Source organism: Pseudorca crassidens, chromosome 4 (assembly GCF_039906515.1).
Source record: "Pseudorca crassidens isolate mPseCra1 chromosome 4, mPseCra1.hap1, whole genome shotgun sequence".
Lineage (NCBI taxonomy): Eukaryota > Metazoa > Chordata > Mammalia > Artiodactyla > Delphinidae > Pseudorca > Pseudorca crassidens.
The window spans coordinates 118,072,554-118,098,299 of NC_090299.1; the positions used below are offsets into that span (position 1 = coordinate 118,072,554).

The 25,746-nt window shown below is 36.6% G+C and overlaps 1 protein-coding gene across 15 annotated transcripts in view; it reads right to left on the reverse strand.

Moving 5' to 3' along the window:
- The window catches only part of MAPK10 (mitogen-activated protein kinase 10), a 623,441-nt gene that overhangs the window by 134,788 nt on the left and 462,907 nt on the right, over positions 1-25,746 (reverse strand). For all 15 annotated transcript variants that reach the window (XM_067736530.1, XM_067736535.1, XM_067736531.1 and 12 more), the window contains one exon: positions 10,819-10,988. In XM_067736530.1, the coding sequence (XP_067592631.1) occupies positions 10,819-10,988 (170 nt within the window). The remainder of the gene's footprint in view (positions 1-10,818; positions 10,989-25,746) is intronic.

Genomic DNA, 25,746 nt, shown 5'->3' on the forward strand with positions numbered 1-25,746 from the left:
TATCTTAATCTACAGATAGAATGGACAGGTCTCAGAGTAGTAAATGAGAATGATTTCTGGAATCCGAGGAGCAGCAATTGCCATCTGTTATTTAGCATAATTTCATTTAACTGAAGACATTGCTTCCTTTCTGTGAGGAATGCTGTCTTTCCCAAAATGCAGGATAGTGCAGGATTAAGCCTTTAGGTATTTATATTTGGGTTTCAGGTTTCTTTAAAAAATTATAACCATGAATGCACTTTAATCCTAACAATCAGAATGTATGCATCTGGCAAAAGAGTTCATGAAGCATAAACTAATTTTATTTTTGCAATAAAAATACCTATTGATGCCCTTGAACAGGGGTCCCAGTACCAGTCCGAAGCCTGTTAGGAACTGGGCTGCACAGCAAGAGGTGAGCAGCCGGCGAGCGAGTGAAGTGTCATCTGCTGCTCCCCGACGCTGGCATTAATTCCGGAACCACGCCCTCTCCCTCGATGACCCCACCCTGACCCCGTCTGTGGAAAAACTGTCTTCCAGGAAACCGGTCCCTGGTGCCAAAAAGGTTGGAGACCGCTGCCCTAGAAGACAGGTCCTACAAGAAATAAGAATTAGTGTCACAAACTTTTTATCTTTGGGATTGAAGTAGAAACTGAAAAAATAGAATTGATTTACTAATTATTTCTGCTGATAAGGACATTAGCATTTATATCAATAACTGATTTATAGAGAAGACTCAGTCATCTATAAGTGAATAATTATCTATGGAATTTAAATGACTATTTTTCCCTTCTACCAACAAAAATGCTTCTGGGCTACAAACTCTTGCTATCAATTTTAACTACAATGATATAAATTGATTACAAATTTATGAAAGAAAGACAGAATTCAGAATACATGTCCATAATACACTGTAAAACCAAATATAGTTTTTAATATTTTATACGACCAACCCCTTCAGCATCAGTTATTGCACTGATGAACACATACATACTTTATGGTTAACAAACAGAAGTATGGAATTTATAATTTTTTTCCCCGTAAACATACTGCTACTAAACCTTGCCCATGGTTACTCAGAGCCACATTTTCTCTGTGAAGGATAAAAGGTGATACTTACAAGTCTTAATCACCAATCAAGCAATACAGTAAGTAAATATTTGGGGCTTGTGCTATGCAACAGGGCCAAGAATTAACAGTGAAATATGGAAGGAGAATACAGTGTCTTATTCTGTCCTACTACACTGGACCATTACAGCCTCAACTGCCCTACCAATACAAAAGGCAATATTTAAAGCTCAACGCTCCTTATATCAAGAAGGTTGCAATTAAAAACATATACACACAGGGAACTATATTCAATATCCTGTAGTAAACCATAATTGAAAATTTTTTAATTAAAAAATAAGTTTGAAATAAAGGGTCTAAATTATAAAATTAATGGAAAATAACAAGGATACAAGATGTGCTGATATTCCAGATGTGGATCAGATGGTAATCATGGCCCCTGGTCAGAGGCTAAATGGAAACGTGTTAGTAAACTGCATCATTTAGCGTAATGGCTCGTTTGGAACTCTAAGAAGAGAAATGCACCACAGGATCATGGAAGTTTCAGAAACAAAATCATCATTCAGGACCCACTGATCAGGTCTCTTGTGTTATTTAGGAAGTCTGATCACCCTCTGGATGATTTCACCATCTCTCTTTGTACCATCAACCTCATTACCATAAAATTCTTCTATCCAAATTCTGTGCTTAAAGATGGTTAGCTGCGTGTGTGTAGCCATGTTGCAAATTTAAAAACTAATATTTAAAACTTGTATAAATATTATAAATATCCTAGGTTAACTGAAACTCAGATTGAAAGATAGGAATGAAAATGTTCAGATGCTTCTTTTCTTGACTCAATCATGGAGCATTAGTTAAGTCATTTTTTAAAACTCATATTCTCAACTACAATATGCAAACAATATGCACAGTCTGAAGATTAAGCAACTGTTACAATCAGCCATCTTCTTGGGTTACACATGTTGACCTTTTGCAATTTTCCATTGATATAAAAGAGTAACATTAAGTCTACCTTCCTTGAATCTACTAAAATTCATGACAATACCAGATTTATAAGGCAATTTCATATATCTAGTTTGTTTTATACTTTTTGAGTACTGCAAGATACTGATATCTCCATTTTTTTTTTTTTTTTTTTTTTTTTTTTGCGGTATGCGGGCCTCTCACTGCTGTGGCCTCTCCCCTTGCGGAGCACAGGCTCCGGATGCGCAGGCTCAGTGGCCATGGCTCACGGGCCCAGCCGCTCCGCGGCATGTGGGATCTTCCCAGACGGGGTCACGAACCCGTGTCCCCTGCATCGGCAGGTGGACTCCCAACCACCGCACCACCAGGGAAGCCCCTGATATCTCCATTTTACAGATGAGTAAACCAAGGTTCTGAAAGACTGAATGTTAAATACTATCATTGATAAAGCACAATGGGAAATTCAATTATTCTAAGGTGTAAGTATATCTATAACTATAATGACTGAACACGATAATATAAGGTATCTTAAAATATCTGTAATTGAATCAATATTTAAATGTGTAAATATTTTACAGAATTCAGATAATTTACTTAATTAATTTCCCTCCCAATCTTAATCAGCAATAAATAGATATTGACTATCTTTCCATCATATACCCTAACATGGCCAAGGTTCAAACTCTTTTGTTTTGGTGTATATCTACAGATATCTCCTAACCTTTGCCAGTCATTTTGTAAATGTGTGCCATTATTTCAAGGGTGATTAAATCAGAGTCTAGATAGAATAGCTCCAATTCATCACCAAGATAAGAAAAGGGGCTAAAAGCATCAGTGAGTCAATAATGTCTTTTTTTTTTTTAATGAAAATGAGCACATTAAAAAGGGGGGACTTTCCATAAACCATTTTTTAAAGCATATGGAAGCTATTATTATTTGAAGAAGATTCCACTTCTTCAAATGGTGATTGTTCTACTAATGTGTCTTGACTTGGCACTATTATCAGTAATTATTTTGAGCATTTGAACAAATTCTGAGATTTTGGGGGGTTGGCTCTTGATTCTGTTGGATTGTCGTGTTTGGTTTGGTTTTTGATGAGTGCTCTGGCTTACCCAGAGTATTTCTACTTACTAGTACTATGTGGAAATAGGAAGGCAAAGATTCAAACTATGTTCCACATTTTAAAAAACAAAAGCAAAACAAACCACAAAGAAAACCCCTTTCTTTCTACTCCTTCAGTCAACAACTTAGCCTTATCACATATCATTACCCTTAAGGAGACTCTACTCAAAGGGATAGGGTTACCATCTTCCCTCAAATCCCTTATGTTAGGTGGATACTAAGTCACATTTATCTTTTTCCATAACTTTAAATCCTATTTGGGAGTAAACAAGATTCAAACACATATGTATACATAGGTACAAAGATAATATAGCTGCAGTTTCAGATGCTGAGCCAAGGAAGGGCCCACTAGATACAATGCTGTGACTAAGTTTCCTGGATCACGATGTTTCTTATAGAATGTTTTCTATCCCTGTCCTCCTTCAAGGTAGATCACACCCATATTAAATAGAAAAAAAAAAAAAAAGCCACAGGTACAGGAACTCAAGACTTCTCTTCAGTCTATCTAACACTTAACTTGACTGGGCTGATAGGACATTGCTAGGCAGGCTCACCATACTCACCAATATCCACTTATCAAAGGAGGGTGATGGAATAAGAATATGTGAACACCCAAGGTTCTGCTGAACATGACTGGCAATTTAAATCTTAGATTGTTTATCTGCATAGGAGCTTGTTGCTACAGACCGCTGGTTGAAGGACATTCACCAGAAATGATTTTTTAAATTTTTGTGAAAAACAAAATAATTTATATCCTATATACATAAAATACATGTGTGTAAAATATATAGCATATAAATTCAATTAAGATAAACTAATCCATTGGGTTAGTATGTATATAAATTATATATACATATGTAATATATTATAAATTATGTATTTGTTATACATTCATTCTGTATATACATATATGAATATATATATAATTTAAGATAGATTAATCCACTGCATTATTTCCAGGGCATCTTATGACTACAATTATTTCTACTTCTATATCATCCTGCTCTAACTGGAATTTTAGGAAAATTTAGTTAATATAGAGTATATAACATTTGTTTCTAAATATTTAATTTTCCAGGTACAGATTTTTTTACAATAAGCCACTATAAATCTATGCTTTTTCAGTATTTAGCTTACATCTTTGACATAAATATCTTGTAAAAGATCACCTTGCAAAATTGGATTGGGACTGCTTACAAGTTAATTACATGTAGATGACAAAGAGAACAAGCCCAAGAAAGAAAGAATATGGTTTTACGTCCCGTCGTTTAAAACTGTGCAATCAGCTCTTTTCAGTTAAGGGGGAGACCAAACTTTGCAAGTTTTCTCTGCTAAACTTGGTCGTTGAATTTTGCCGCCACTTTCACATCCTCTTCTGATGATGAGAAAAATGCTCTGAAATGATTTGTTCATCTGGCTCCTGACTACTGTTGTTAAAAACACATTTTATGTAAGGCCAGAAACTATCAAACTCTTAGAGGAAAACATAGGCAGAACACTCTATGACATAAATCACAGCAAGATCTTTTTTGACCCACATCCTAGATAAATGGAAATAAAAACAAAAATAAACAAATGGGACCTAATGAAACTTCAAAGCTTTTGCACAGCAAAGGAAACAATAAACAAGACCAAAAGACAACCCTCGGAATGGGAGAAAATATTTGCAAATGAAACAACTGATAAAGGATTAATCTCCAAAATTTATAAGCAGCTCATTTAGCTCAATAACAAAAAAAACAACCCAATCCAAAAATGGGCAGAAGACCTAAATAGACATTTCTCCAAAGATATACAGAGTGCCAACAAACACATGAATGAATGCTCAACATCATTAATCATTAGAGAAATGCAAATCAAAACTACAATGAGATATCATCTCACACTGGTCAGAATGGCCATCATCAAAAAATCTAGAAACAATAAATGCTGGAGAGGGTGTGGAGAAAAGGGAACACTCTTGCACTGCTGGTGGGAATGTGAATTGGTACAGCCACTATGGAGAACAGTAGGAGGTTCCTTAAAAAACTACAAATAGAACTACCATATGACCCAGCAATCCCACTACTGGGCATATACCCTGAGAAAACCATGATTCAAAAATAGTCATGTACCAAAATGTTCATTGCAGCTGTATTTACAATAGCCAGAAGATGGAAACAGCCTAAGTGTCCATCATCAGATGAATAGATAAAGAAGATGTGGCCCATATATACAATGGAATATTACTCAGCCATAAAAAGAAACGAAATTGAGTTATTTGTAGTGAGGTGGATGGACCTAGAGTCTGTCATACAGAGTGAAGTAAGTCAGAAAGAGAAAGACAAATACCGTATGCTAACACATATATATGGAATCTAAAAGAAAAACATGTCATGAAGAACCTTGGGGTAAGACAGGAATAAAGACACAGACCTACTAGAGAATGGACTTGAGGATATGGGGAGGGGGAAGGGTAAGCTGGGACAAAGTGAGAGAGTGGCATGGACATATATACACTACCAAACGTAAAATAGATAGCTAGTGGAAAGCAGCCGCACAGCTTAGGGAGATCAACTCGGTGCTTTGTGACCACCTAGAGGGGTGGGATAGTGAGGGTGGGAGGGAGGGAGACACAAGAGGGAAGAGATATGGGAACATATGTATATGTATAACTGATTCACTTTGTTATAAAGCAGAAACTAACACACCATTGTAAACCAATTATATTCCAATAAAGATGTAAAAAAAATTGTTTCTAAAGGCTGATAAAAGACTACATTATTGATGAAAGGCATTCTGCAACTCAAATAAGTTTTAATAAAATATAAACTTTTCTAAATGAAATAAAATACAAACGGGTTTGGTCAAATATTAAGTGTACCTGATTAAGGGTATTAGTTCAAAATGTTGAATACATTTCTGAAATTTCTCTCTTATGTATTCTTTAATAAAGTCTTAAAGTATAACAACAACAACAACAAAAAAAAACACAAACAAAAAGAAAACACATTTTATAGATCACTTTACAATTCCCCACCTAGGAAACTATAGAGGACTTCTTTGTTCACTTGGAGAAGGAGAATAATCATTGTTTCTTTTTGTTTCAATGGATAATATTCATTTTTTCCTCCATGGTAGAAATAAATTTTTTACTTATTCCAAAAGATTTCATATTAGATTTTATTTAATGATTCTTAATACTGATATAGTTGGTCTATCATCCATGGTGAATGAAAAAATAGCATGATAATGGTGAATTCTTTTGGAAGATATTTTAGTATTGCCTATTTGTTTTCCTGATAAAAAAATAAGCAGTGAAGCCATCCAAAGAGAGGAAACAAAGTGTAAGAAACCAATAACAAGTTTAAGGTAACTGGAGCAGGAGAAATGAGAATCCATTTCAAACAAGTTAGGAGGATGGGGATTCTGTGACATAAGTACCAATATATCAACAATTATACCTGAAAACTAAAAATCCTTCTAATACACACACACAGAATTTTATAGTAATATATGCCAAAATAAAAGAATTGCTAATGAGCATCTCTTTTGGATTTGGTTCCTCCATGTCTTATTCCTGCTCTAAAGAAAGTAAAGTAAAATAAATAAATCATCTGTTTCACATTGTCTGCCCTCCACCTCCTTCTGGGCCCCAGATACTGAGTTTCCATTTCTCCCAATTACTATACTCAGGATTGTGTGGGACGTTCAAAATATGCAAATCTGAGTTTTCACGAATAGAGGAAAGGTGTGGATTTTACAAGCATACTGGGGGATGGATGCGTGTTCAGTGTGAGAGAAGTGGATGAACGCACCATTGACAAAAGGCAATAGGAAGGAAATTAAATATAAGGCAGGTTGATAAGACAAATTACTACAAAAATAAATCTTCGAGAAAAATAGTACATTACAAACCCAGGTTATGATAAGTAAACAAAGATAACTCAAAGTTAGGTTGAGGAAGAGACAACTATATTCATGTCCAGAGAGGAATGTGCTGGAATTGTGGCATCTGTGCCCATGGTAGAGTGGAAGACTGAAGATGAGGTAGAGAAACATGCCATCCCATTTCTGCCCCTTCAACTTCATCTTTGCTAGTTTTATTTCCCTCAGCTACTGACTAAAAGACTAATAATAATCCCAGGAAACTCCAAGACTAACATTTTGGAATTCAGTTGTCCTTTTACTGACAAATTTGCTGATAAATTTATTGTAGGCCTGGAGTAAAAATTTTGATCAAGGACATTTTATTTACTGGAGTTTATTTCAGTTACTATACCTAAGACCTTGTATGAGATATCCATCCTATACAAGGAGAAACAGAAGCCCAATATGCCCTATAAAACATACAAAATTATTAGTACTAGTAGATTTTCAAATCTTTCTGGGACAATCTGTTAACTTCTTAAGCAAAATGTTGCTTTGGGCCTATTTTTGAATCATTAAATAAAACTTCCTTTTATTAGTAGTTCTCATTTTCGTGGCAGTTTTATCTGAAAGAAAATGAAACAATTCCAATGAATATTTGAGCATCCAAACTGAGGATCTTAGAAAAACTTTCTCATGTTCTACAATTTTCCATTTAAAAAAGGTAGCTAGGAATCACTGTTTTCTCCATCTCCTATCTCTCCTCCTTCATAAGAATTTTTGGTTTTGTTTTATTTTCTATTTCTCTTTGAAAGTTCTTCATGAATGCAGTGACCTCTTAAACAGGGTTCCCACTCTCCAAGTGGTATCCAAGCCATTCAGTAGAATGCAGAAGAAAATATAAACATATCTTGTAATCTAGAAAATAAATTAAACCTTACTAATAATTATTATTGATCTCTCCCAAACACACTTTATCCTCCTAGCATTAGTCACATGTAACCTAAGGTAAAAGATATGCATCTTGGAAGGAAAAAGGGAATTCCACAGTTTGGGGAGGATTGACAGAGGCACCCTGAACTCCTTCCTTTGACAACACTATAGTTCAGTGTGCCAGCTTTTTGAAGAATAGCAATCATCTTAATAGTAGAATCTTTACTATACTATGTGTATTAGTATTAACGCCACAACAAATCACCACAAGCTTAGCTGCTCAAACAACATAAATTTATTATCTTGCAGTTCTTTAGGTCAGAAGTCCTACATGAGTCTCACGGGGCTAAAGTCCAGATATCAGCAGGCTGAGTTCCTTTCTGGAGGTGCTAGAGGACAATATGTTTCCTTGCTCATTTGGATTTGCTGGCAAATTTCAATTCCTCATTGTTGTATGACTGTGGTCTCCATTTTCTTGCTAATTGGCAGCTGAGGGCCATTCCCAGCTTCTAGAAGCCACCCCATTCCTTGTCTCCTGACACTTTTCCTCTATCTTCAAAACCAGCAACAATAAGGCAAGTCCCTCTCATGTTTTGAATCTCTTATCCCTTCTCTCTCATTGCATCTCTCTGACCCATTCTTCTTTCTTTCCACTTTTAAAAACTCATATGATTAGATAGGTCCCACCTGGATATTCCAGGATAATTGCCCCATTTTAAGGCCTTTAATCTTAAAGTTATATGTCAAAAGTTTTGTCATATAAGATAACATATCAAGAATTCTGGAGATTATGGTCTGGGCATCTTTGAGGGACCATTATTCTGCCTACCACACCTTGAAATTATTTTGTGTCACAAAGAGGTTCACCTGCATCCTTGCACCATAATAAATAAACAAATAAACATTGAAAATAAAAATTTACTTAGCTGTTTACCTACAAAATAAAAGGCTTGGCCCATTATTTTAAAATATTAAAATGTTCCATCTTCAAATTGCAAAAACAATTGATTTTTGTCTCCTGATTGACATTAGGAGAGATTGAAATTTACTAGGTGAATTTCAATAAAAGCATTGGTATATTTGATAAATGAGGTTTAAGTGCTAGTAAATGATTTAGTAGTGCACCAACCAGGCACTTCTGCCATTTGCATTGACTAAGCACTGAGAGTGAACTTAAAATGAGTTGTCAATATGAAGTGAATCGTTAAAATTTATGTCCACACGAAATCTGCACACAAATGTTTAAAGCAGCTTTACTTACAATTGTCAAAACTCAGAAGCAACCAAGATGTCCTAAGTAGATGAATGGTTAAATAAACTAAGGTACACCCAGAAAATGGAATACTATTCAGCGAACTTTTAATCCATGAAAAGACATGAAGGGAACTTAAATGCATATTACTAAGTGAAAGAAGCCAATCTGAAAAGACTATATTCTGTTTGATTCAAACTATACAGCATTCTGAAAAAGGTAAACTATGGAAACAGTAAAAAGATCAATGGTTGCCAGGGGTTAGGGGTAGGGAGAAGGATGAATAGGTGGAGTATATAGGATTTTTAGGGCAGTGGAAATACTCCGTATGATACCATAATAATGGATGCATGTCACTTTACATTTGTCCAAACACACAGAATGTAAAACGCCAAGAGTGAACCCTAATGTAAACTATGGGTTCTGTTGATTATGATGTGTGAGTGTAGGTTCATCAGTTGTAAAAAATGTACCATTCTTGTGGGGGATGTTGATACTGGGGGAGACTATGTATGTGGGTGGGCAGGGGATATATGGGAAATATCTGTACCTTCCTATCCATTTGCTGTGAACCTAAAACTGCTCTAAAATATAGTCTTAAAAAAACAAAAAAAGTTTAAAAATGAAGTGAACCAGATTTTAGAATCATCTTATGAAATATAAAATGAAGGTTTGAAAAATAATTGTACCGTATTAGATTTCTTTCACCAAAAAAAAAAGAAAAATCAAATGAGTGGAAAAAGGGAGTTTTAAAACAAAATTTTTTTTAAAATAATGTTTATTTCAACTTCATCTCATCTCTTAAAAGGGATGTTTTTGTTTTTAAATGGATATTATTAATTTAGCAGTAATTCACATAACAAATATATTGTTATAAGTAAATATCCTTTATAAATAAATATGTGTATATTTATAGTTCATGCCCTAAATTTTTACTTATAGTTGTGAGCCACCAAACTGAAAATTATTATACTAATAAGTTCATACTAAATACATTTGGTTGCTAAACTGCAAGTTAAAACTACCTAAAAAAAAATCCTTATCAATCTATCATCACTTTTGCAAGAGTTTTATAACAGGTAAGTCAAATCCTGATTTGTCATCATTTCAATTTGCCACTCAAAATGTCATAAAAGAGTAGTTACTAAGGAGCCCAGGATCTTTCCATTTTGGAAATATTCAACAAACATTTTTTTTAAATGCCACTTTTTCTAATAGGCAACTGAATTTTAAACATTGAACTTTAAAAGTCACTGGAACATTTGAGATCTCATTTATACTTCTTCAGACTAGGGAATTTTACTTGCTGGTTATCTGAACACATATTCTCTCATTTCTTGCTGTGAAAACATCCAAATAAAATTTTTTAAATGCTTTAGCAACAGCTAGAAAACCTCTGGTTTACTTGGTTTCTCTATGGTTGTTGCATAATGGATTTTTTTGTGACTAGAAAAACTAGTCACAAGCAAAGATGTACATATTGTTAGCCAATGGGTAGTAAATTACTAATAATGCTCATAAATTTATTTTTCTTTGGTAGAATGGATTTTCCCCCCTCAAGTCATGCTATTTATTTGTGTTTGTGTTGTGTATGTAGTCAACACATACAGCACGTTCCTTCGAAAAATAGAAGTTAAATCCATCCCACTTACCAAACTATTCCCTGAGCCCCAGAGCCAATAGGCTTTAGATTCTGGTAGCGCTTGAGAACTGTGAAGGTTGAGTCTCCCACTTCCACGCTGTAGAACTGGTTGTCAACTTTGCTTTTGCTCATGTTGTAATGTTTGGCAATATATGACACATCCACTTGTTTATCGAATCCCTGTGAAAAAGAACAACAAAAACTTGAGACAAGAGAAAAACCAGAATGACAATGAGATACAGAAAAGCCTGTTCTTTCAATGATTACTAATACTTTGTCATCTGTAATAATTATATAGACCTGCATTTAACACAGAAAAAAATATATATATTAGTCCATGTAAGATAACCTGGAGTAAAATATCTTAGAAAAAATGCAAAGAAAAATTTGTTTTCAATATTAAAACTATTTATGATAAAATATTCTTAGATCTGCATCGTCTTTTCTGAAATGTTTCATTAAAACCATTTATTTATGCAGCAAACACCTACTGAACATATACTGGCCCCAGAGACTATGTTAGGTACTTCAGAGGTGATCCCTGATCATCTGTTATAACAGCCATATGAGGAAGAATGAAAGAATGTATCTACATCCTTTTCTCAGAAAGAACTGAGATATAAAATAATGCATAGTTTTAATTAGGCAAATTTGAATTAAATAGTGTTGATTTCATTTGCTCTCAATAATACCAAAAATGCTACTGCATTAAACATTGAAAAATTTTAGTCACTAACACTGTTCTAAACTGCCACATGACAGCTTTTTTATTTATTGCCAGCTTAGATTTTAAGTATCTCAATTGCTATATCTTTTGTTTATCATTAAGAGAAGTTCTATTAATTATATTTAGCAATTGAAGAAATTGCTATTTTGAATCATGATTTAGGAATATATATAATGTAAATATCCATTATCCATGATTATTATTTACCCATAAATGATCTTACATTGCTTTTTATGACATTAAATAGTTTGGATTCTGTAGTGAGAAGGAACCTTACAGAATACTAGCTAGCCTTTTCCTTGTGGCACACACTGGCGGATGTTTACCCAATAGTCACTCGTCTCTTTCTTGCTGATTTTGTTCAGGTTTTGAGCACTCACATGCTCTGTGGGTTCCTTCCCAGTTCCAGCACTTGAAAATTGAATACTCTAAACCAGTAGTTTTCTTTAGAGGTGACACTAACCCTTAGCAGGCATTTGGGAGATCTGTGGGCATGTTTTGGTGTGCCACAATAATAGAAGATGTGGCTTATCGACCAATGCTGGTTGTCCTGCAATGAGTGGGACATTCCCACACAATGAATAATTACATACTTACATCTTTTGAGTATGTCCAAGCTTTAATTAGTAAAAAACAAAACAAAACTGGCTTTAATGTTCTGAGCCCAGAATCTAAACTAAAGATCTTTGTACGGTTTTAATATATACTGACCTCCGAAAATCTAATTCTCACATAATCTGAAAGAAGATTTAAACCTCCTTAGGCTCTGGACCTGTAGTTGGTAATAAAGCCATTTCCTTAGACATTTTTGGCATTTCATTTCTAATTAAAAAATTGAAATAGGAGTACAAACTAATTTGCCCTGTATGCTCTTGGATGAGAGACAGACAGCATTAGTAATGAGGAGAATACAATGGGGACTTTGTGGACAAGGGTGGCAAAACCTACGAATCTAGTACAAGAACCTTAAGACCCCAGATGGGCTTGAGAGCAGAACAGTCGTGACAGGCACCAGCCTATGACTGGGAGACATATGCTAGCAACAATCCAGTACAAATGCACACAGACCTCAAAGAACAGAGTGGACTATAAATTAGGAATCTAGGTTGTTTGGACGGAGACTGAAAATTCAGGTAATTCACAAATAAAATCATGAGAGGTCTGAAATCCAGGAGGCAGTCTATGAAGTACAGAATAGGAAATTAAACAACACTATTAAGAATCAGGGCATTGTGAGCCCATTCATGGAGACTAAACAGGGTTTAGAATTTAGACAATGGGTGTGGACAATAGCAGAAACAAGAACATTATAACGATCCTTTATTTCAACTACAGTATCAGGAACTGTTCTCTACACCATAGTCCATTTCTATGCTAGACTTTTTAATGTATCAGTAAACTAACCCTGCTAAAGTTATTTTTTTTTCCCTTGGTAAGGAAAGGTAAAAAAGCAACTGGAGCTAGACTAACAAATGAATTTCATCTGTCAAGGTTAATTTGGTACAAAGTGCCCGACTTGCCATTTGTCATGTTCTGACCCTTCACATCCTGTACTACTCTAGCTCCTGACCACCCACAAAACTCTTAGCACACACTAGTCTCTTAGCACACACTAGTCTCATCAAACCTAAGTAATCTATTTCCCTTTCCCCACATATTCTCTTCACCTCTGAAACGTCGCTATTCCAACTGCATTGCATGTATGTAGTAATCATATGTAATAACCTTTATGTTCTAGACTTCTGGCACTGGAGATACAAAAAAAAGATAAGTTCCCCATCTAGATGGAGGCAGTAAAATAAGCAAGTAGTTAAAATATGGAAAATATATTTTATAGCAGAATAAAGAAAAGATGCTAGGAACAAACAGGGAGTAGCAACTAATTGCCTGCATTCATTCATTATCATTAATTCATCCAACTACTATGTATAAAACAACCATGAATGCCAAGTCATGGTATAAAATTGGTAATGTTGGAAAGAGACTTGATTTGTGTTTTCTCTGGCTAACTATATGCCCAGTCCTCCCCTCTAACTGGTTCTCAGATGTGAGTGCGGATTTGGACTACCTGGGGAGCTTGATAAAATACAAATCACTGACATAAAACCTTGGAGATTTGGATTCAGGTCTTCAGCATAGGTCCTGAGGATTTGGAGATTACTAGGCAGTCCAGGTGATTCTGATTTGAGGATCTGACTTTGAGAAAGGCAGCGTTAGAAAATCATTCTCACAGTGTGCTCCCTGAAGCATCAGTATCAGCATCACCTGTAGACTTGTTAGAAATGAGGCTGCTCACTCCCACCCCACACCTATTAAATCAGGAACTCTGGGGCCCAACATTCTGTTTTAATAAGGCTTCTAAGTATTCTGATGCATATTGAGAATCACACACTGGAGTGGAAGGACGGCCTGAAGGCTGTGAAACAGATCACACAGCTCTGCCTGAGATATTTGGAAACTAAAACACTTATTATGAAGCAGAAATAATATTTCTGCTTCTGCATCAGGGAACATACACTTGGTGTCTTTACGTATTGCCAAATTCCATTGTTCATGGCAAACACAAACTGGAACCAGAGTCCTAGTTAGGACAAGGATTACCCTACATCTCAGATTCAAATATTTGAAAGACACCCGCTGCTCCAGACTCAAGAACTAACGAAGTCGTGGTACTCAGGACAAGTCACCAGCTGGCCAAGTGCTATAATGGAGTATATCATTTCATCACAGCAATTGTTCACACGCCTGAGAAGTACCCTGTAATTTTTCCCAGTGCATACCTTTTCATGTAATGGGGAAGTTACATACAGACTTGGTGGTAGTTTGGTAAAATGGTTAAAACAATCATAGAGCTTAGACTAAGAGCAAAATTTTAGCTACAAAAGTATTCCCAGTCAAAAAGAAACAAATAAATCTATTCAAATTAAATACCTAATGCCCTGACACATTTTCTAAAATAAAAGCTACTCAGTGATTTTTTTTATCCATTTGAAAGCATATAATTTCTCACAATAAGATTAAAAATCATCATTGTAAAATCTGTGAATTCACACACACACACACACACACACAATTTCCTTCCTCAATTTCCATGCAGTCTTATCATGACTATAAAGTTCAAATATAAACTTTTCTCTAAAAATAAGTCTATGGGGCTTCCCTGGTGGCGCAGTGGTTGAGAGTCCGCCTGCCGATGCAGGGGACACGGGTTCGTGCCCCGGTCCGGGAAGATCCCACATGCCGCGGAGCGTCTGGGCCCGTGAGCCATGGCCACTGAGTCTGCGCGTCCGGAGCCTGTGCTCCGCAACGGGAGAGGCCACAACAGTGAGAGGCCCGCGTATCGCAAAAAAAAAAAAAATTTAAATAAATAAATTTAATAAATAAATAAAAATAAGCCTATGAAAATATGTCATTAAGCACACTATGGAAAAATATTATCAATGCTGAAGAGATTTTTCACCCGTTATATGTTTTAGTATATTCCTATTCAGATCACAGAACTGATGATTTGAACCCAAGACAGGAAGAATCAGAAATTCGTACTGGGAAGGCATGACTGGCCAATAGTTTAAGTCAGGGATTCTGAAGTTTTAATATGGATCAGAACTACCTGAGGAGCTTGTAAAACATAGATTTTTGAGTCCCACTGAAAAGTTTCTGATTCAGTGGGACTAAGATAAGGCCAAGAGTTTGTATTTCTAACAAGTTCCACACTTGGAGAACCACTATTTTAGAGAAGAGTAAGAGATGTCACCATTCAAAAAAGGCTAGTTGGAGTGGCAAAAACTGGAGGAAATGCAGGTCAAACCAAGTAAACAAAGGATGTGGAAGTTAAAAATAATGCCATGATGACTTTCCTTGGTATCAGCACCTCTATAAGCAGGCCCAGCTGTCATTTTCCCGGGATGTGTTTTCCTATCTCACAATTACAATAGAGTGTCCAGTCAATTTTCTCTCAATTATCTCATGAAAATAAACATTCCATCATCTATTTATATTAAATTTATACTAAAACATTTGAGAAGAATGTATGAAACTCACAGGTATTCATAAATGCTTGTCAAAATGAAAAGTGTTTTTCCAGAGAAAAAATTAAGATGTTTATTAAATTAATTATAAATCAGAAATGTTATATTAAAAATGAAAAACATCACAGTGGTGACTTTTGGAGATCAATACGGCTCAAAATAACTACAGGTTTAGAATAGTCTATTCTACCATTGATTCAAATTAATTTTAAAAGTAACTTATTCCCCCACTGAATATTAATCTTATATTTAAATGACTCAATGATTTATCTTATATTGATATAATAAAATTTTCTTTGAAAAAATTCAAAGCAAACTCATTTCCTCCTTGCCCCCTATCTGCCAAAAAAATTTTAAGCTAAATTCAAAGAAGACTTTATTGCTGCTGGCAGTTTGATAGGAAGAGAGGAAATTTGAATATAATCTGTTCTGTGAAAAGACAGCATATTACACAGACCTATAAGAAAGGGCTTGTGTCATGATTCCTATCATCAGTTCAGGTGCTAGCCCATAGCTATGGAGTTTGAAAAGAAAAATGTCCCACATTACTGATCTTATCCTGCAGGTGTCCAAAGCTTTGATTGCATTTTTCTCAGACTTAATAACCTGTATTTCACTCCCTCCCCATTTTCACTTGTGCATGACTGGCCTGTGTTACTGCTAGTCAGTTCCTGAACAGGAAACATTAAGGTTTAAGAATTTTTAGATGTTACACTTCCTTAGTTTCTCTTGAATAAAACTTTCAGTTTCAGCTGAAAAGAGCACCAAGTCTGGATTAGTTCTGCACTTAACACCTATGAAACCAAGTCATTTTATTCCTTCATTCATTTATTATTTATATTCTGTATGGTTTCAAAAAGGATTTGTGCAGCTCACCATAAAAGATATAGAAACAATAAAACCATTAAATCCAGTTTTAAGAATAAATGTCAAATAAAGCAGGCTAAGAGATGACTGTTTTACCAGAAGACTTAAGTTTTGAACATCTACTGTCTTGAGCACAAAAGTTAGTGTCATGCTTCCAGCAAGCCAAAGGAAAAACATGACAACAAGAAGACCACAGTGAGTGGCAAGTTTTGAGTCATTAATTTCATAAAGTATACCATACAGTAGTTCATAGGAAAGGTAAAATTTCTCTAGCACTCAACCCCAGGAAAAAATATTCAGTAGTTCTTTATATAATAACCCTGGAATCAAACAACAGGCAGTAGATACAGTACTTTTTCATCAAAGACATAGAAATATGCTTCATATGATATCACCTCTCAATAAGACAAGGGGAGAAAGAAAGATGAACCAGCATTAGTCACTTACCTAGTAAAGGTGAACTTTGTATTCTGTTAAATACTATATTTAACACTAACAGCAGATGAGGAAAGTGGCATACAGAGCTGTTAATTGGCTCAAAGTCTTGGAACTATTGATTAGTGCTATCAATTAATATGAATTAAAGTTTGTCCAACTCCAAAACATGTGTTCTTCTTTTACTAAACCATTCACTAGTTCAGCTAAAATAACTTAGAACAGTGATGTAGTTTTCTTATGATAAGGTGAGCTGTAGGAATAGAGCTTGAGAGAGATGAGTGAATAACACATCCTTCTCTTTCATTTATCAATTGTCTCAGACTGGAGTTTGAACATAACACTAAACAATTCAGGGCTGAAGTAGACAATCTTGTGTTGTTGATGGAAAGCTGGATTTTCAGAGCTGCCTAGAATTTGTTAAATGTTTATAGAGCACCTACTATATGCCAGGCACTATTGAAGATGCTATGGATGTAACATTGATCTAGCTCAACAGGATAGCTAAGATGAATTCGCTACAAAATGCATCTCCAGAAAATGAACTGGTCAATCTGTTGGATATTATTTTGTCGTTTGGATACTGAAAAGTATCTGCCAAAAGTGGTGATTCTGCTTTTGACACAAATGATATTGAGCTCTTCAGTCTTACAGTTATGGCCAGCATGTTGAGTTGCTCTTGCCCCTCCAAGATTGTTATATAAAGTCAGCAGAAACAATGCCTGCTACTCTGTTTGTTATGGCAGAAAGGCATGCGTTCAATCCATTTAAAATCCGAATCAAATTATCTACATATTAGTTTTAAAGAGGGATATCTGAGATAATCCTTAACAACATTAAGGATTAGATTTTGTTTTGTCCTGAGTATATTTTCCCCATTCAACTTCTTGAAGTGTTACTCTTCAAGGAGGATTACAGTGTGGAATCTAAATCACTTTTATGTTGGTTGGCCCAGAGATGGTTACTCTGTGGAATCAATGGCTTATTATAAATCAGTAATGCAGTAAAAACTCTAAGACTTACATTATGTTTAATCACAATTTTCAATTATGTGAAAAAGCACATAAGAGTAATCAATAGTAGAGCAGGAAGGCATGGCTTCTGCCTGCCTGTTCTTTTTATATAAAGGAAGACAGCTAGTACTGTTTGAATACCTACTAAGCACCAAGCTAGTATTAGGACCAGATGCTGTGCTGGGTGTCTAATAAATCATTTCATGTAAGACTTAGTATTCTCATTTTGCACTTGAGAAATCCTAGAGTGAGGATTTCAGCAAAGGGTAAAAATTCAGCTTTTATCTAAGAATCCTTACTGTGAGGCCTTGGGCAAGCTTTTTACAATCTTAGCCCTAGTGTCCTTATTTATGGAATGAGGGCAGTACAATGCATATCTTGGAGAAATTGTGAGTTTTGTTCCAGATCACCACAATAAAGTGAGTCACACAATTTTTTTCATTTCCCAGTGCAAATAAATTTAGGCTTACACTACACTGTAGTCTGTTAAGTATAAAAAAAATACATACCTTAACTTTAAAATATTTTATTGTTGAAAAATGCTAACCATAATGAGCCTTCAGCAAGTCATAATCTTTTAGCTGGTGGAAGCTCTTGCCTCAATGTTGATGCTGCTGACTGATAGGGTGGTGGTTGCTGAAGGTTGGTGAGGCTGTGGAAACTTCTCAAACTAAGATAACAGTAAAGTTTGCCACATCGATTGACTTCCTTTTACGAATGATTTTTCTGTAGCATGCAAAGCAGTTTGATGGCATTTTACCCACAGTAAAACTTCTTTCAAAGTTGGAGTCAATCCTCTCAAATCTTGCTGCTGCTTTATCAACTAAGTTTATGTTATATTCTAAATCCTTTGTTGCCATTTCAACAATCTTCACAGCATAATCACCAGGAGTAGTTTCCTTTTCAAGAAACTACTTACTTTGTTCATCCGTAAGAAGCAGCTCCTCATCTGTTAAAGTTTTATCATGAGAGTGCAGCAATTCAATCACATCTTCAAGCTCCACTTCTAATTCTAGTTCTCTTGCTGTTTCCACCATATCTGCAGTTACTTCCTCAACTGAAGTCTTGAACCCTTCAAAGTTATCCATGAGGGTTAAAATCAACTTCTTCCAAACTCCTGTTAAATTGATATTTTGACCTCTTCCCTTGAATCACAAATTTTCTTAATGACATCTAGAATGGTGAATCCTTTCCAGAAGGTTTTCAATCTACTTTGCCCAGATCCATCAGAGGAATCACTGTCTATGGCAGCTATGTCCTTACAAAATGTCTTAAATAATAAGACTTGAAACTGGATATTATTTCTTGATCCATGGACTACAGAATGGATGTTGTGTTAGCAGGCACGAAAACAACATTAATTTCATCTCCATCAGAGCTCTTGGGTGACCGGGTGCATTGTCAATGAGCAGTAATATTTCAAAAGGAATCTTTTTTCTGAACAGTAGGTCTCAACAGTGGGATTAAATTATTCAGTAAACCATAGTGTAAACAGATGTGCTGTCATCTAGGCCTTGTTCCATTTTAGAGCACAAGTAGTGTAGATTTAGCATCATTCTTAAGGGCCCTAGAACTTTTGCAGTGGCAAATGAGCATTAGCTTCAACTTAAAGTTACCAGGTATATTAACCCCTAACAAGAGAGTCAGCCTGTCCTTTGAAGATTTGAAGTCAGGCGTTGACTTCTCCTCTATAGCTATGAAAGTCCTAAATGACATCCTCTTCTAACAGACGGCTGTTTCGTCTATGTTGACAATCTGTTGTTCAGTATCACCACCTTCATTAATTATCTTAGCTAGATCTTCTGGATAACTTGCTGCAGCTTCTACATCAGCACTTGCTGCTTCATCTTGCACTTTAATGTTAAGAAGATAGCTTCTTTTCGTAAACCTCATGAACCAACCTCTGCTAGCTTCAAACTTTTCTCCTGTAGCTTCCTCATTTCTCTCAGCCTTCATAGAATTGAAGGGAGTTAGGGCCTTTCTCTGGATTGGGTTTTAGCTTAAGGGAATGTTGTAACTGGTTTGATCTTCTATCTAGACCACTAAAACTTTCTCCATATCAGCAATAAGGATGTTTCATTTTCTTATCATTTGTGTGTTCACTGGAGTAGTGATTTTAATTTCCTTCAAGAACTTTTCCTTTGTATTCAAAACTTGGCTAACTATTTGGCACAAGAGGCTTAGCTTTTGGCCTATATCAGCTTTCAATGCCTTCCTCACTAAGCTTAATCATTTCTAGCTTTCAATTCAAAGTGAGAGACATACAACACTTTCTTTCACTTGAATACTTATAAGGCATTGTAAGATTATTAATTGGCCTAATTTCAATATTTTTGTGTCTCAGAGAATAGGGAGGCACAAGGAGAGGGAGAGAGACAGGGGAACAGCCTGTTGGTGGAGCAGTCAGAACACACAACATTTACCAATTAAGGTCCTCATTTTAAATGGGCCCCGTTCATTGTACCCCTCAAAATAATTACAATAGTAATATCAAATATCACCAATCACAGAATATAATAAAAAATATAATAATAAGTTAGAAGTTTGAAATACTGTGGGAATTACCAAAATGTGACACAGAGACACGAAGTGAGCAAATGCTGTTAGAAAAATGGCACTAATACAGATGCTCAATGCAGGGTGGCCACAAAACTTCAATTTGTAAAAATAATAGTACCTGTGAAGTACTATAAAGTGAAGCACAATGCAACAAGGTATGCCTGTAATCTACTTCTTTTGATTAGTGGGAAAGTTAAACGTGCTAATCTATGTAAAGCTCTCAGCATGGTATAAGCTTACAGGAAACTCTCAACAAAGTTGTTTGTTGTTGGGCTTCCCTGGTGGCACAGTGGTTAAGAATCTGCCTAGCAGTGCAGGGGACATGGGTTCGAGCCCTGATCCGGGAAGATCCCACATGCCGTGGAGCAACTAAGCCCGTGTGCCACAACTACTGAGCCTGCACTCTACAGCCCATGAGCCACAACTACTGAAGCCTGTGTGCCTAGATCCCGTGATCCCCAACAAGAGAAGCCACAGCAATGAGAAGCCCACGCACCACAACAAAGAGTAGCCCCCGTTCACCTCAACTAGAGAAAGCCCCTGCACAACAATGAAGACCCAATGCAGCCAAAAATAAATAAATAAAATTAATTTATTTTTTAAAAAAGTTGTTTGTTGTTATTATTATTACTATTACTAGTACTATAGTTATCATTATTATTGAGAAGTTAGATAACATTTAAAGACATAGCTAATTAGTAGTTTTAGAATGTTTTTAGCCAGAAGTTGGCCTGGGCCATAGTGCCATCCCAAGACACTATGATACTGCTATAAAATCAATGTATAACCAACAGGGTTCAGAATGGTCAGGTAATAAAATACTTTTCTGTGTTTTCATTTGTGGTGAAGACAGTTGTTCTGTGGGTACCCACATGCTCTACTACATTTCCCAGCTCCCTTGCAGTTCTGTTGGGGCCAAGTTGCTGTATCTGGCCAGTGGACTACATGAAGAAGTGGCAGGTATCATCTAAATGCAGAGGCATTTAAGAGGTGTGCCTCTACAATCCACCTCTTTCCACACTGTGATGCCTTAACTGGACATCACAAGATGGCAGTTCCTGAGTCACAAGATGACAGAAGACAAAATTCCTAAGTCACCAGATAGAGGAGAGTCCTTACCAACCTGTTCTAGACTTTGTATAACAGGAAATAAACTTTTGTTCTAATAAGTTACTGAGATTTGAGGTCTATCCACTATTGCAGTATGTTTTTCATTCAATAAATTTTTTTTTTGGCCTTACAATGTGCCAAGTAATGTTCTAAGCACTGAGAACATAAAGCTCCTGTCCTCATGGAGCTTAATATTAAATTGTCCCTTACAGGATCAAAGTTAGAATGCCGGCTTCATTATCACAATGATCTAACTACTAAGCTAATCACCTTGAATTCTATGTACACTTCTGATCTGCATATCTGCAATTTGTCTTTAATAAAGAAAAAAGAAGCATAAAATAGGCAATAATAAGAGGTATTATATAATCAAGATGGGACAAAATTTCAAGGTTAATTAAATAACGGTTAATTTTTAAAAAATACTTTCTCAGGGTAGGAGGAAAAGGTTGTTTCATCATAAGGAGAAGAAAAATTCATTTAAGAATCAAAATGTTTAAAGTGAGTTATCTGGATTTCACTGACTTATCTGTAAAACATGCTTTTGTTTTTTTGGAAGGGAAAATTGAAATGTTACATTTAAGAATATGGAACATCGGACTTTCAAGATGGTGGCGGAGTAAGACGTGGATATCACCTTCCTCCTTACGAATACATCAAAAATACATCTACATGTGGAACAACTCCTACAGAACACCTACTGAATGCTGGCAGAAGATCTCAGACTTCCCCAAAGGCAAGAAAATCTCCACGTACCTGGGTAGGGCAAAAGAAAAAACAGAGACAAAAGAATAGGGATGGGACCCATACCTCTGGGTGGGAGCTGTGAAGGAGGAAAAGTTTCCATACATTAGGAAGCCCCTTCACTGGCGGAGATGGTGGGTGTGTAGGGGGGGAAGTTTCGGAGCCATGGAGGAGAGCACAGCAACAGGGGTGCAGAGGACAAAGCAGAGAGATTCCCACACAGAAGATTGGTGGCGACAAGCACTCACCAGCCTGAGATGCTTGTCTGCTCACTCACCGGGCCAGGTTGGGGCTGGGAGCTGAGACTCAGGCTTTGGAGATCAGACCCCAGGGAGAGGACTGGGGTTGTCTGTATGAAGACAGAGTGAAGGAAGCTAGTGCTCCTCAGCTAGCCGGGAAAGAGTCCAGGAAAATGTCTGGACCTGCCGGAGAGGCAAGAGACCTTTGTTTTGGTGTGTGTGAGGAGAGGGGATTCCTTCCCAGTGTGCCCACAGAAAGCAGAGCACTGCCTAAGCAAGCTCCAGAGACAGGCGTGAGCCGCAGCTATCAGTTCAGACCCCAGAGACTGACATGAACTGCTAACTCTGTGGCTGCTGCCACCAAGAGTCCTGTGTGCCAGAGCAGGTCACTAACAACACCACCCCGGAGCATATGCAGCACACCACTGCCAGGGTCACAAGATCCAGGGACAACTTCCCCGGGAGAACACACGGTGCACCTCAGGCTGTTGCAACGTCATGCCGGCCTCTGCTGCCACAGGCTCACCCCACATTCCAATTATGACTACCATACTCCTCCCTACCCCCAGCCTGAGTGAGCAAGAGAGCCCTAATCAGTTGCTGCTTTAACACCCTCCTGTCTGGGCAGGGAACAGACACCTGAGGGAGACCTACTTGCAGAGGTGGGGCCAAAACCAAAGCTGAACCCCAGGAGCTGTGTGAACAAAGAAGAGAAAGGGATATTTCTCCCAGCACCCTTAGGAGCAGCACATTAAATACCCACAGTCAACTTGATAGACCCTGAATCTGAAGAATACCTGAATAGACAATGAATGTTTGCAAAATTGAGGCAGTGGACTTTGGGAGCAACTGCAGACTTGGGGTTTGCCTTCTGTGTCTAATTTGTTTCTGGTTTTATTTTTATCTTAGTATAGTATTTAGTGTTTATCATTGATGGATTTGCTTATTGGTTTCATTGCTCTCTTCCTTTTTTTTAATATATATATTTTTTCCTTTTTTTCTTAGTGTGTATGTATATGCTTCTTTGTGTGATTTTGTCTGTACAGGTTTGCTTTTACCATTTATACTAGGGTTCTGTTGGTTTTGTTTTTGTTTTTTTGTTATTCTCTCTTGCTTTTCTTCTGAGCCGTGTGGCTGGCAGGATCTTGGTGCTCGAGCTGGGGGTCAGGCCTGAGTCTTTGAGGTGGGAAGGCCAAGCCCAGGACATTGAACCACAAGAAACTTCCCGGCCCCACATAATATCAATCGGCAAGAGCTCTCCCAGAGATCTTCTTCTCAACACTAAGACCCAGCTCCATCCAATGGCCAGCAAGCTCCAGTGCTCAACACCTCATGTCAAACAACTAGTAAGACAGGAACACAACCCCACCTGTTAGCAGAGAGGCTGCCTAAAGTCATACTAAGTTCACAGACACTGCAAAACACACCAGCAGATGCAGCCCTGCCCACTAGAAGGACAAGATACACCCCACCCACCAGAACACAGGCACCAGTCCCCTCCACCAGGAAGCCTACATAACCCACTGAACCAACATCATCCACTGGGGTCAGACACCAAAAACAATGGGAAGTATGAACCTGCAGCCTGCAAAATGGAGCCCCCAAACACAGTAAGTTAAACAGAATGAGAAAACAGAGAAATATGCAACAGAGGAGGAGCAAGGTAAAAACCCACCAGACCTAACAAATGAAGAGGAAATAGGCAGTCTACATGAAAAAGAATTCAGAGTAATGATAGCAAAGATGATCCAGAATCTTGGAAATAGAATGGAGAAAATACAAGAAACATTTTACAAGAATCTAGAAGAACTAAAGAGCAAACAAACAATGATGAACAACATAATAAATGAAATTAAAAATACTTTAGAAGGGATCAATAGCAGAATAACTTGGCAGAAGAATGGATAAGTGACCAGGAAGATAAAATAGTGGAAATAACTGTCACAGAGCAGAATAAAGTAAAAATAATGAAAAGAATTGAGGACAGTCTCAGAAACCTCTGGGGCAACATTAAACACACCAACATTTGAAGTATAGGGGTCCCAGAAGGTGAAGAGAAAAAGAAAGGGTCTGACAAAATATTTGAAGAAATTATAGTTGAAAACTTCCCTAACATAGAAAAAAAATAGTCAATCAAGTGCAGGAAGCTCAGAGAGTCCCATAAAGGATAAATTCAAGGAGAAACACGCCAAGAAACATATTAATCAAACTATCAAAACTTAAATACAAAGAAAAAATATTAAAAGTAGCAAGGGAAGAGCAACAAATACTATACAAGGGAATCCCCATAAGGTTAACAGCTGATCTTTCTGCAGAAACACTACAGGCCAGAAGGGAGTGGCAGGACATATTTAAAGTGATGAAAGAGAAAAACCTACAACCAAGATTACTCTAACCAGAAAGGATCTCATTTAGATTTGACAGAGAAATTAAAACCTTTACAAACAAAGAACTTAAGAGAATTCAGCACCACCAAACCACCATTACAACAAATCCTAAAGGTATTTCTCTAGGCAGGAAACACAAGTGAAGGAAAAGAACTACAATAACAAACCCAAAAGAATTAAGAAAATGGAAACAGGAACATACATATTGATAATTACCTTAAATGTAAATGGATTAAATGCTCCCACCAAAAGACACAGACTGGCTGAATGGATACAAAAATAAGACCCATATATATGCAGTCTACAAGAAACCCACTTCATACCTAGGGACACACACAGACTGAAAGTGAGGGGATGGAAAAAGATATTCCATGCAAATGGAAATCAAAAGTAAGCTGGAGTAGCAATTCTCAAATCAGATAAAATACACTTTAAAATAAAGACTATTACAAGAGAAAAAGAAGGACACTACATAATGATCAAGAGATCAATCCAAGAAGAAGATATAACAATTGTAAATATTTATGCACCCAACATAGGAGCACCTCAATATACAAGGCAAATGCTAACAGCCATAAAAGAGGAACTCGACAGTAACACAATCACAGTAAAGGACTTTAACACCCCACTATCACCAAAGACAGATCATCCAAAATGAAAATAAATAAGGAAACACAAGCTTTAAAAGACACATTAAAACAGATAGACTTAATCGATATTTATAGGACATTCCATCCAAAAACAACAGAATACACTTTCTTCTCAAGTGCTCGTGGAACATTCTCCAGGATAGATCATGTCTTGGGTCATAAATAAAAACTTGCAAAAT